This window comes from Manihot esculenta, chromosome 13 (genome assembly GCF_001659605.2).
Source record: "Manihot esculenta cultivar AM560-2 chromosome 13, M.esculenta_v8, whole genome shotgun sequence".
Taxonomy (NCBI): domain Eukaryota; kingdom Viridiplantae; phylum Streptophyta; class Magnoliopsida; order Malpighiales; family Euphorbiaceae; genus Manihot; species Manihot esculenta.
Window position 1 is genome coordinate 32,525,569 of NC_035173.2, and position 14,001 is coordinate 32,539,569.

General features: G+C 38.4%; 1 protein-coding gene across 1 annotated transcript; it reads right to left on the bottom strand.

The window, feature by feature from the left end:
- Positions 1–7,421: 7,421 nt before the first annotated feature.
- LOC122721521 lies at positions 7,422–8,048 on the bottom strand. Its single transcript, XM_043949376.1, has one exon. It carries the CDS (start codon positions 8,046–8,048, stop codon positions 7,422–7,424), a length of 627 nt encoding a protein of 208 aa, XP_043805311.1.
- Positions 8,049–14,001: the final 5,953 nt, after the last annotated feature.

The following is a 14,001-nucleotide window of genomic DNA, read 5'->3' on the forward strand; positions in this document are numbered from 1 at the left end:
GAGTGGAATAACTCTTATGCTTTTAAATAAATAAACCCGTTTGAGCATGATTCACGCATCATGAATGCCATGAGATATAATAGGGTGCTTGCATTAGAACTCACGAATATGTTGCATTGCATAATATGTTGATGATGTGGATGAATGTTGAATGATCCTTTAGTCCTCATATGTTATGATATGATGATGATACGGTACGGAAGACCAGTGAGGCCCATTCTACGCCCCTGGCACTATGTAAGAGAAAGACCAGTGAGGCCCATTCTACGCCCCTGGCATTATGGAATGTTATGTTATGTTATGAAAGAGAAAGACCAGTGAGGCCCATTCTACGCCCCTGGCACAGTTGGCCCATGTAGAGGACTATTGGTGACAAATTCATCCTTGATATGATTAGTTGTGATGTGATGCATTTCATGTTATCATATGTTTTAAATGCTTTACTATTCTGCTCACTGGGCTCTAGTAGCTCACCCCTCTCCCTTAACCCCCAGGCTTGCAGGTACAGGGTAGACCAGGAGGTCAGCGAGAGTCTTGAAGTCTTATGTTTGTAATAGATAGATAGTGGACATGGTAAATTGTGTAATGATGTAAAGTTAAGTAGTTATGTTATGTATAATGATATTGAGGATTAGAAGTTGTGCTTGACCCTATGAATGTTGTAATCCCTTTTTATTACATGATCCTAGAGGTTTATTGATAACTATGTTTAGCCAACTCAATACATGTTATGCCACCCATTGGGGGCATTGATGAGATCCCACAGAGGGATCAAGATATGATTATGTATATGTTTAGTGCATGCACAGGTTGAGTTTGGCGTATGATAGAATGTATGAAAGAAAAGTTTTAATTTTTATATATGTTGTTGATCATGTATGGGATTAAGCAGGTTCACAGGATGTATGTTAGGCTTGCTACGGGTCCCGGCGGCCTTAAGTCGACCCGGATCCTAGCACCGGTAGCGGTCCGATTTTCGAGTCGTTACAGGCATAGCCCTATAACAATAAGTCCCATCTTCCGTTATGAACGAGGTCTTCTCCTCGTCTAACCTGTCCATGGGTATTTGGTGGTAACCAGACATAGCATCTAAAGATGACATATAATCAAAGCCGGCCATGGAATCGACCATTTTATTAATGTCGGGGAGGGGATAACAATCTTTGGGACAAGCATGATTCAGGTCTGTGAAGTCTATACACATCCTATACTCGCCATTGGTTTTTTTCACTAGTATAGGATTTGCTAACCATTGTGGGTACATGACCTTCCTAATGAACCCTGCTTCTTCTAGCTTTCGAACCTCCTCCCTGGTGGCCTATTGCTTTTCTTTTCCTACTACCCTCTTCTTCTGTTTGATTGGTTTGGCTTCGGGGAGGACATTTAGTTTATGAGTCATTACTTTGGGGTCTATTCCCTGCATGTCTGATGGCTTCCAGGCGAAGCTAGAGGCATGGCCTCGGATTAAAGCCATCGCTGTCATTTTCTGTTCTCCAGTCTAGCCAGTGTTAAGGTTGAAAACTTTATTGTAACGACCTAGAAACCGGACCGCTACCGGCGCTAAGGTTCAGATCGACTTAAGGTCGCCGGAACCCGTAGCAAGCCTACTATGCATCCTGTATACCTGATAAAATCCCAAACATGAACATACATTTTCATAAAAAATTTAAACTTTTCATATACCAAGCTTGACCTGTACATACATCATAACTGTATACATAAAAACTCCATACTAGAGCCCTCATCAAATGCTCCAGTAGGGTCAACATCATAAACATCAAGCTTGGTTCAACATATCTCATCATTAAAACTTTTACATAAAAACATGTTCACTGGGATTTACAACATAAACTAGGGCAAAGCACAATTCTAATCCATTACATATTACATGTCCACTACTAACTATTACCAAAAACATAAATATCACCCTTGCCGACTTTCCGTGCTATCTCTGACCTGCAAACCTGGGGGTTAGGGGAAAGGGGTAAGCTACAAGAGCCTAGTGAGCAGAACAGTAAAAACAGTTTAATAAATTGTGCTCATATGAAATGCATCACAACACAAACAATACACATCAAGGATGGACTTGTCACCAGTAACCCTCTACATATCCAAATAATGCCCGGCCCTCGACGGAGCTCCTCAGGACTTCCTCTTAAACATAACATAACATGTCCAACTGTGCTAGGGGCATAGAATTGGCAACCTTGGTCTTTCCCTTACATCATGCCAGGGGCGTAGAATGGGCAATCCTGGACTTCCATATCATATCATATCGTATCATGTCATATCGAGGGCTAATGGGTCATCCAATATCCATCCACATCAACAGTAAAATATGCAATGCATCATATTCGTGAATTCTAATGCAACAACCTATAAACATGGCAATCGTGGTGCATGAACATGCTTAAAAGTTTAGTTACTTTAAAACATAGTTCAGTTCTACTCACCTCTGGCTGACGCTTGACTGACTCTGAAGTAGCTGACTCACTGCTGGTCTCTTCGGTCTCTCCGGTCTCTCAGGTCCGATCCTACACAGGTAGACTCAAATGAGGGACCAAACATACTCTATAAGGACTTTAAACATCTCCCCAAAAACCCCTCAAAACATCATAAGACATGCATTGAAAACAGGCAAAAGAAGGCTGGGCAGAGGACTTTCGGCGGTAGGTTCGGTGGTCGAAAGTCCCTACAGATCCGAAAGTTAGGCACTTTCGGGGGCAAGGTTCGGCGGCCGAAAGCCTTCACAGACCCGAAAGTCACTAACCTTCGGAGGCAGATTCGGCGGCCGAAACTCCCCTCCAGAGCTGAAAGTCCATGCTTTTGGGGGCAGTTTAGGCGGCCAAAGGCTGCCTCCCCAGGCAGGTTCAGTGGCCGAAACTGGCTTCGACGGCCGAACCTGGGTTCTCCCGAAGGGTAGAACCCGGTTCTGCCTCACATAACCAGCCACTCAAAACTCCTGAAACTTACACTCAACTTCCTACAACATACATTCTCACACCCACATGCATAAGGGGGCACAAAATTAATTTAAGCCCCAACAAACAATCAACAAAAACATCACAAGGGCATACATTTAGCATAAAGCTAACATAAATCCTAAAACATGGATCTAACCAAAACATGCATTATAACCCCTTAAACCTTCACAAAACTTAATTAAAAATATGAGAGAGGCAAGGATTAAGGCTTACCTCTTGGAGATCTAGGAGTGACAACAACCCCAACGTGGAGATGAGTCAAACGGTCTCCAAAACTTCAAAACTTTGATTTAAGCTTAAAAACTTCAAAAACAAGATAAAAACTCATAAAAATCTTGAGAGATTTGAAGGAAAAACACAAGATCATCAAGGGGTGGCGGAGACTCACCTTGCCCAAAAATGGAGAGAGAAAACTCGCCCATTTTCGGACAGGGGGCCTTTTACTGGTGGCTGGCCAGACCACCTTCGGGGGCCAAAGGAGCTTCCGAAACCGCCCCATGTTCGACGGCCGAACATGAGGTTCGACGGCCGAACATGAGGTTCGGCGGCCGAACCTAGGCCTTTCCCTCAATCTCTTTTCTTTTCTTCTTTAAAACTTTTAACTCAAAACCAAACAATAAAACCATGAAAATCATTTTGTAAAAATATATTTTACCCTTCTAGAGGTTTCAGTATCCGAGATTCCAGATCCCAACGGAGATTCCGTCGGAAGATTGGAACTCCAACGCCGAAGTCTAGCCGGGTATTACATTTGTCTGCTTCTTCTTCCGACAAGGGGAAAGTCTCTAGTTCTCCCACAGGCTTTGTTCTCGCCTCCTTCTTCTCATCTCTGACTTCCATGATTTTTGAGTCGATTCCTTCACTCGCTGAGCTCGGCTCTGTTACCGTGGCTAAGTATACTGCCCTGACTTCTTCTTGACACCCTCGAACTACTCCCACTCCTGCTTCGGTCGGGAATTTCATGGTCAAGTACCTAATGCTGGTCACTACCTCGAAGTCGTACAGCATAGGCCTTCCTAATATCGCATTGTAGTTCAAAGGGAGCTTCATTATCAAGAACACTGCGTAGTGAGTTCGACATAGGGGTGGCTCGCCCACAGTCAAGGCCATTTTTATCTTCTTTTCTACTACAACTGGAGTTCCCCCTATTCCTTTCACTGGAGCCTGATCCCTTACTAGTTGTTCTTCCGGTATCCCCATTTGCTGGAAGACCATATACGGCAGCAGATTCACCTTGCTTCCATCATCAACCAGGATTTTTCGAACTCGGAAGTTGTGAATGATAGCTTCGATGACCAAGGCATCATCATGCGACATCTGGATGCCGTGGGCGTCCTCCAGAGAGAAAGAGATGCTGGTTGAGGAGTGTTCTATCACCTGCAGAACTTTGCTGCTGCTTCCCTCTCCCTCCCGGCTTCTTTTCTTTCCCCTTCTGCTCATCCTGCCTCCGGTCCCTCCGACAATCATATTGATGGTTCCACTGGAACCATCATTAACTGGTCCTGCCCCCAATCTTTGAGGCCTCTCTATCGCGATGGGGGCCTCTCCCCTTCCAGTTTCTTTACGAAGTTTCGGAGATGCCCTCTTTTTATCAACCTTTCAATTTCACTGATCAGCTGGTAACAATTATGGTGTCATGGCCATGTGTGCAGTGGTACTGACAGTATTTGTCAGGGTCTCTCTGGCTCGCTTCGGTTCTCATGGGTTTGGGCCATTGGAGGAACTCCTTGTCTTGGACAGCTATGAGCACTTCAGCTCGAGAGGCATTGAGAGAGGTCAGGGTTTCAGGGACCCGATGTAATACCCGGCTAGAATCCGGCATCGGGATTCCTGCCTTCCGGCGGAATCTAGGGTGTTGGACCTCTCTAGAAGGGTAAAATGTGTCTTCTAAAATGTTTTTACTGATTTCATGGTTTTAAATGAAAATGAATTGAGTTTGAAAAGAAAAAGACCAAGGAGGCATTTGCCAGGTTCGGCCGCCGAAAGTGAAGTTCGGCCGCCGAACATGGAAAGGCTTCGGGAGCGCCTTTGGCCTCCGAAAGTCTTGTTTGAACGAGCCAATGTTCGGCCGCCGAAAGTCAAGTTCGGCCGCCGAACTTGCATGAGTTTAGGGGGCACGTTAGGCTGCCGAAGGAGGTTTAGCTGGCCGCCTATAAAGGGCCCTCAGATCGGAAATGGGTGAGTTTTCTCCCCATTCTCGAGCTCAGGTGAGTTTATGCCTTCCTTTGGTCGTTTTCGTGTTTTCTCTACCCATCTCTCAAGTTTTTCATGATTTCTACCCTTGTGTTTGAAGATTTAAAGCTTAAAAGGAGTTTTGGGAGCTTGGAGCTTTTGGAGCTTGGATCCTCCACACCTCCGAGTTAGGGATTACACCACCCTCGATCTTCAAGAGGTAAGTGTAGATCCTTGCTTCCCTAGTGTTTTTATGAAGTTTTATGAAGGTTTTGATGTATGTGTTTGGGTAGGTATGCATGTTAGGCTTTATGTGGGTTTTATGCCCAATGTATGTTTATATGATGCTATGTTGGAGGTCTAAGCTTGAGGGAGAGTGTATGCATGATGGGAAGAGAGTATGTGAGGATTTGGGTTGTTTTGATGGTTTTGGCCTATGTGGGTCATAAACTATCTAGGTATGTTTTGATGTTGTTTTTGGAGTTTAATCTAGTTGTTAAGCTCCTTTATGCATGGTTAAGTGTTTATGCATGTTTTGGTAAGGTTGGGTGTTTGTTTTGGGGTGTTGGAAGGTTTGGGAGGCTTCAATGCATGTGAAGCTGAGTTCTGCCCTTCTGGGAAGAACTCAGGTTCGGCCGCCGAAGGTGGTTTCGGCCGCCGAACCTGCCTTTGGATGCATGGATTGGCCGCCTAACCTTGCCCCTGAAAGTTGAGTTTTGGCTTGAAAGCAGACTTTCGGCCGCCGAAGGAAGGTTCGACCGCCGAAAGCGCCTGACTTTCATCTCTGGAGTGGGACTTTCGGCCGCCGAAGGTGCCGCCGAAAGTGCCCGAGTTTCGTCTCTGGAGGGAGGGTTCGGCCGCCGAAGGTGCCGCCGAAAGTGCCCTGTCCAGCCTTTTCAAGGTTGTTTTCTATGCATGTTTATGTGATGTTCTAGGGGATTTTTTTTTGAGAGTTGTTTATGAGTTGTTTAGAGTGTGTTGGCACCTCATTCGAGTCCACCTGTGTAGGATCGGACCCGAGAGACCGAGGAGGCCAGTAGTGCTAGCAATTGCAGAGTCAGTCAGCGTCTGCCAGGAGGTGAGTAGAACTAAACTTAATCCTTTATTTTATGAAATCAAATGCCTAAAGCATGTCCATGCATCATGTTTATATGTAATAGGTTGATTGCACTAGTTTCACGAATATGGCGCATTGCATTATTTGATGTTGATTCAGGAGGTTTGGATCAAGGCGACTTCAATAGCCCATTTCTGTCATTGAGTCTTGGGTAAGTCCTTTGAGAGCCGGACGAGTACATGTAGGAAAATCCCTGTGAGCTCTCTGTGGACTAGGTACCCCGTCATGTATGTGAAAGTCCTGTGTGAGCTCCTTTGGGGGAGCCGGGCACCGACAGAGGGAATTTTAAGGTCATGTCCGATCCTTGAGAGTAAAGGATGCTAGCAAAAAGGAACTCTCAAAAACAGTCCGTGGGGAATATTTATTTGCATGAACCCTGAGACGGACAAGCTACAGTTATGTGATTTCTTTGTGTTATGACGCATTTCATGAGAGCATGTAATTAATGAACTGTTTTCTATGTTTCTACTCACTGGGCTTTTTAGCTCACCCCTCTCCCCTAACCCCAGTGTTGCAGGTTCGAGGCTGATCGGGAAGTCTCAAGAGTAAAGGTTAAGCTTATGTAATAGTTTTAGATTAGCACTTTTAGTGTGAACATGTATTATAAATTGAGATAATGATTTGTAAGAGAATGTAATGTAAAGTAGAGCAGAGTTATGTTCATGGATTAGTACTGTGCTTGGCCCTGAGACTTGGTTAGTCCCTGTTTAATACATGATGTATGTTATGCTAGATGTTGAGTTATGTCTGAACTAATCTTGTGGTATGTGTTGTTTACCACGTTATGTTATGGATGAGGACCCTAGTGGAGGTCTGATGTTTGTGGTTTGATGCATGCACAGGTTAGGTTCTAGTTTCTTGGATGTAATACCAGTTTGATGTATGTTATGTTGACCCAGCTAGAGTTGTGATGAGGGCTCTAGTAGGGGGTTCCTTTTATGTTTTCAGTTATGTCGCATACAGGTCAGGCTCGGTATTTACATCAGATGTTTCAGTTTTTATGTTTAAGTTTTGTTCATGTATGGGATTTGACCAGGTGATAGGAGGTATGTTTGGCTTGCTACGGGTCCCGGCGGCCTTAAGCCGATCTGGATCCTAGCGCCGGTGATGGTTCGGGCCGTTACGGTAGGGTACCGGTTTCCGGGCTGTTACACCCGAGGTGAAAATGGTCTTTGCTCCCTCCGGTCCCAGGGCTGTCTGTACATCTCAGGTTTTTTGTTCTGCCTCTTTTCATATCTCTCCGACCTCCTTTCTTCCGGGGATTTTCCCCTGTCTGTTGCCTCCTTGGCGAATCTACTTGTCATCAAGGCATCATCTTGCCTTATGTATTTTTCTACCCTTTTCATCAGCTCCGCCAGAGTGGTAGGAGGCTTTCTGCACAACAAGCCAAAGAACTCGAGGGAGGTAGTTCCTTTCTGCATGGCTTCCACTACCCTGTTTTCATTTAGTTCAGGGATCTGTAGGGTCTCCGTATTGAAACGGGCCACATATTCTCTTAGAGACTCTTTCCTTCTTTGCCTCACTATTTCCAAGTAACTGGTTTTCCTGTCAGCCGGTACTCCTGCTATAAACCGACTAATGAAAACATTGGCGAGGTCGCCAAAACTCCTGATGCTTCCGGCTTCCAGACCATTAAACCAGGCTCTCGCTGGTCCCGTAAGTGTAGTAGGGAATACTTTGCACATCAAGGCGTTGGATAGGGTTTGCAGCTCCATAAATGTTTTGTAGTTGAGAATGTGCTCCCTCGGGTTTCCTGTTCCATCATACGCCGCCATGGAAGGCATTATGAACTTTTTGGGAATTATTTCTTGTTGGATCCACCCCAAGAAAGATGAGGAAGTGGGAAAAGGGTCTGGCTCTGGTCTTTCGCTCCCAGCTCAGCCAAGAGTTGTTTTCTCATCTCGTGGAACTTTCGGTCCACGTCTTCCTCTTCTTGCCTTGGCCTCTTCTCTTGGCAGTATTCTTCCCTCCATTCTTCACTTCTGGTTTTTCCGGTTGCTCCCGTAAAATAGCTTTCTGCTTCATCGTGTTCTATAAGCTCTTTCACCCTTCTTCCATGAGCTCTGGCAATCGGTTCTTCTTCCCTATCGACTCTTCTATCTCTTTCTCCCGTCTCTCTACTATTTTGCTGATGGATTGGTTGGTTGAAAGTTGGCTGAGATTCATTGGTTTGAATCCCTTCGACTATAGGTGACACGTTTGACGGGGTATTAAGGCCCCTTTGCTGTATTATTTGTCTACTATAGGTGACACGTTTGACGGGGTATTGAGGCTCCTGTGCTGTATTATTTGTCCTAGCCATTGGGCAGTGCTTTGTAGCTGAAGGGCAATAGTTTGAAGGTCTTGGTTAGACATAGTGGCTACGGGTGCATTCCCTGCCGAGCTCGGCGAGGGATTAAACAGTATCGGTGGTTGATTTGTGGGGCTAGAGAAAGAGAACTGCTACCCTTCTTGAGCAGAGTTTAGGTCATTTGGAGCATTGGTAGTGTGGTCTTCATTGTGGTTAGTTATCGTGGATCTCAGTGGGTGTAGCAAGGGTGGAACTCCGGTGATTGAAAGATCTCCTTTGTCCCCACAGACGACGCCAATTGATATTCTGAGATCCAGAGAATAGGATTCTAGTATGTGTATTAGCCTCTCCCCTTTTCCGGGGATCCTCCATCCCTTTTATTCTTTTCCTTTTGCTTGCTAGTGGCGCTCGACAGCCTTTCTAATACAGTGACGTATGTCTCTGTCAGGTGGGCCCGTACTGTCAGGTGCCATACCTATGTCAGACGACCATTTAATTTCTCCCAGTGTGCATATGGATAGGACTGCGAAAGGACGGGACTTGCCCATTTATCTCTATGTCTCCTTCTTAGGCCGGCCTCCTCCTTACTGGGCTTGGGCCTGCGGATGACCCGACCTATCGTTCACACTGGATCCTAGGTCGAAACTATTGGGCAGGCTGGCTTAGGGACACTCCGAGCTCAGGACCGGGTCTGCTCACGTGGGCCCTGATTTAGTCCAAAGGGGGCACGAGGCCAGTCAGTTATCAGATTAGTATATTATTAAAACCAACAATATATGTGTCAAGCGTATATCAACATTAAATAAGTATAATAGCATAAACAATTCAAATATCGCATGTAGGCACAAAAATTTTAATGAAAGGCTACTCATTTTATTCCAGAGATATTCGATACAACGATTCTCACACCACTTGTAGACATTGTAGACATGGAACGTCTATAAAGAGCAGAGGCACAATATAGGGACTCAATAGGCTTCCGGTGGCTAGCGTCCAGTCATCACTAGTTATCACTTTCCCTAAAAAGTCTTAGGAACAAGTTGAATTGTGTGGCAGGAGGAGACATTAAATAAGTATAATAACATAAACAATTCAAATATCGCATGTAGACACAAAAATTTTAATGAAAGGCTACTCATTTCATTCCAGAGATATTTGATACAACGATTCTCACACTATTTGTAGACAGGGAACGTTTATAAAAAGTAAAGGCACAATATAGGGACTCAATAGGCTTTCGGTGGCTAGCGTCCAATCATCACTCTAGTTATCACTTTCCTTAAAAAGTCTTAAGAACAAGTTGAATTGTGTAGCAAGAGGAGACATTAATATATCTGAGTTGACACCCCTTAATAATTATATGGAAATGAATTATAAAAACCTAATGGGACTCTTTTGATATTACTATTTTATATTAATTTCTATCCATTTTATTTTTAAGAAATAGTATTATTAAATATTAGTATAAAATATTAAGAATATCAATTTTTCCACGTCCATCAGTTTAACCATTAAATAGTATTATCAAATAATAAATAATAAAAATTAAATATTATTGCAGAATATAATTTTAATTTTTTTGTAATTTTTACCAATAAATCAAAGTTTCAACCCATGTCTATTTCCATTTCAATTAAAAAAAAGACAAATGTTGAGTTTCATGTTCATTTTAACTTAATTAAAAGATTTCAATTTAAGTTCAATTAGTGGTTTTGGATTAAGTTTCTTGATTTATTGATTTAAATTTAAAATTAAGAAGCTCAATTCATATTTTTAAGTTAAATTTATTGATTTCTCAATTTAACCTCAACATTTAGAAATTTATTTATTTATTTTAATTTTTAGGTAAAATTGAAAATTTTAAATTAATTTATGAAAATATAAAAGATGAACTTTATGGGGAGAACAAGTAGAAAGTGAAAACGAAAGTTGAAACTCTTATTTATAATTAAGTGGTGGCAAAGCACGTGCAATCACTGCCCATGCAGAAGCTTTTTTGATTAGATTTTTAATCATTCCTTTCCTTAATGTGAACAATGAGATGATCATGAAGTTGCATCAATCCACCAACCAAAGGAATGGGTTCCCTAACACAAAAGTAGAACACTCCATTAACATTGAGTTAGAATTCATTGATTGGGAGTTAAAATTCTATTACTGTAGCTTCTGACTTTTTATATTGACGTGCTCATGAAGAGAGGAGGAGACATGATCCACTCGTCTGGGGCAGAGGACAGAAGAAAGCTGCTTCAATTCCTGCAAGCAACCTCTGAAAATGGAGCCTTTGCCTAAAATTCCCCTCCCCCCGGAAATCATTTTTGTTTTCAGAAACTACAGTGACGTATCCAAAATGTCGTGCAGAAACGTGCCGATGAATAACATCAAAACAACAGTATGAAATTATTATTTGTATTGAAAATGTGGGTCGCTTTTTAAGAGTTAACAGTGTTAAAAAATTCTAATTTTCGAGAAATTTTATAATATAATTATTTTATTGAATAATATTAATATTTCATAAGCATACATGGGCTGATGTGCCAACACCCACTTCTCACCTGTCTGTATTAGTTTCTTGCTACTAGCTTTTGACATAAAGAAAAAGGCTAATTCTTTATTTAGAGTTTTTTTTTTAATCAATTTTTCTTTTTCTTCCTTTCACTTTCAATGCAGAAAAGATGGGAATTTTTTAAAAGAAAGCAATAAAATAAGAAAAAGAGAAAAATGAAACGTTCAAATTTTGAGTATTAATTATAAATTATTTTTTAATATATCGATTCGATGCGAATGAAATTAATAAAATGATATATATAAAAAATTTTTATATATTTATCGACAGTACTATTATTTAATTAATTAATAATCTACCTTCTTAATAACATGGAGGCTAAGTAAAGCTGCCACAGGCCATTACAGAAGGGCTAAAAAACAGAAGAATGAGATCATAGTGATAGGTTGCAGACTTGAGATAGTGCATTCCTACGTGTGTTTAGATCTAAAATATTCTAGACTTTCATTATGAGGTTTGCAAAAGCTTTATAGAGTTGGCCATGGCAATCTTTATATATATGTATTTTTTTTCTTTTTCACTTTTCTTTTCCAGGACAACAAAGGAAAAGAGGAAACGACAGGAACCTGAGAAAAGAACAATACACAAGAAGCCAATAATTGCTGGGACTCAAACATCCATGGCTTATAGGGCTAATAAAGCTAATGGCATACTCACAAACTGTACGGAAATTTCATACTTAGATCCAAAAGATCTTGAGCAATAAAAAAGATGGACATTTTTTAATGGGATTGGATATAATTTCACGATTTTTAATTTGGTTGGATTAGTTTATATTAAAATAATTATCATGAAATGATGGGTTACTTTTTCGTACTCTTCTTCGTAATCATAATTATTATGAAACTAATTCATTTATATTAAAATAATAATTTACAATATAATTTTACTCATAATATCCAATTTGAAAATTATTATTATTTACTGATGGTGCGATATTATGAATTATTGCTTTCAACGTAATTAAATCATATATTTCCAAGTAAAAATCAATAAAATTATATATTTTTTATTTTTTTTTAAAAATTATTTTTTAATTTTTAAAATATAATATAATTAATAAATTTATTATTATATTTTTAAAATCCAACACTTTCATCATCGTTGAATTTAATTTTAATAAAATTAAAAATTTTTTCATAAAAAAATTATATTAAATCAATAATTTATATTTATGCTAAGGGAATGATTTCTGTTTAGTAAAAAAAATAGAATAAATATAATTTTTAAAAATATCTTTATTAATAATAAAATAAAAAAATTACTATTTAATTTTTATAATATGAAAAAACTCGCTATATAGTCCCTCCATTTTAAAAAATATATTAAAATTTTTTTGATATTTTAAAAAGTCTATTAGTTAGTTCGTCTGTTGATTTTATCACTAATAATTTTACTATTTAATTCCTATAGTTTAAAAAAAAATATTAGTTGATCTCTCAAATTATTAAAAAATTTATTAATTAGTCCATCTATATCAGACATATTTTAGATTTTTTTATAATACTTAACGATTAAAATTAACGAAAATACTAACTAGTAGATTTTTTAAAATATTTTTAATAAATTTTTCAAATGACAAGCAATATCAACAGCGAACAGTATCACAAAATAATTTCTATTGAATTTTAACTTTTTATTTTTAATAATTTAAATTTTATATATTTTAATTTTTATTATCTTTACTGAATTTAAATTTTAAATTTATTAAAATTTATTTATTTATAGAGATTAAATTTGAGATTTTCTCCATTGAATTGTGATGAAATTAAATTGAAGTGTAAAATTCGAAAAATAGAGAGATAAATCTATTAATTATGTAATATCTTAGAAATCAAAACATATTTTTTATTTTAATTTTTTGAGAGTGTAAAAATTAAATTTTAGGAACTAAATTGTTGCGTTCTAAAAAAGATAGTTTGATCATTTTTTTTGTCACTAAAATTTTGATAAATTAAATCTCAGCAATAAAAGTATTGGATTCTAAAAATAAAAAAAGAAATTCATTAATTATGCTATATTTTAAAAATTAAAAAGTAATTTTTTTTTAATATGTGTATATATATTTTTATTTATGAAATCTAAGTGCAGATAAATTTTCTCAAACACAATGCGCCTTGGACTTGAAATGTTGGATGGTAGTAGTTGAACGAAAACCTTTGATATCAGTTTTTTCCCAACCATCATTCATCAACTACCTTAATACAATATATTATACCATGTAATATTGTAAGAATGGTTGATTATTCCGTCGTATCAAAAGAATGGGTTAATTATTACTGGGATGTTAGAAATAATTTAATCTCTATATTTTGAATAATTTTATTTTTTTATTTAAAAAAAAGATAAATTCAATTTAAAAAAAAAGTAAACTGATATTTCAAAAATTGTTTTGATTTTTTATAATTTAATTTAATTTAATTCAATTTTCATTTTAAAATATTCAATCAATTCAATTTAATTCATTTTTTAAAATAATAAAATTAAACTCAGTAGTTTTTTTTAATTAATTGTTAGATTATTTAATTTATTTTTTTTAAAGAATCCACCAATTTTGACTCTTATCAATATTAGGAGGTCCATTAATTATTTGTAGGAATGTAAATAGACTAGTCAAATTTTAAGCGGTGGAGCAATGAATAAACACTAAAATCATCTTGGACCACCTCTGCAATAATTCTGCTGTAATTTCATTTCATTTCTGTTTCACTTATGTATTATTCAATCAATTTCAAACTTCCATTAATGAAAACTAATTTATATTTATTTTTTTAATTAAATTCATTAATTTCTAATAATAATACTAATAAAAGGAAACTGGGATTTGTGAAGTCGATCTAACATAGACATAGTACTTGCTAAATTACTACTA

Coding starts and splice junctions, on each gene's coding strand:
- LOC122721521 (XM_043949376.1), bottom strand. CDS start 8,048: ATGGCGGCGTATGATGGAACAGGAAACCCGAGGGAGCACATTCTCAAC.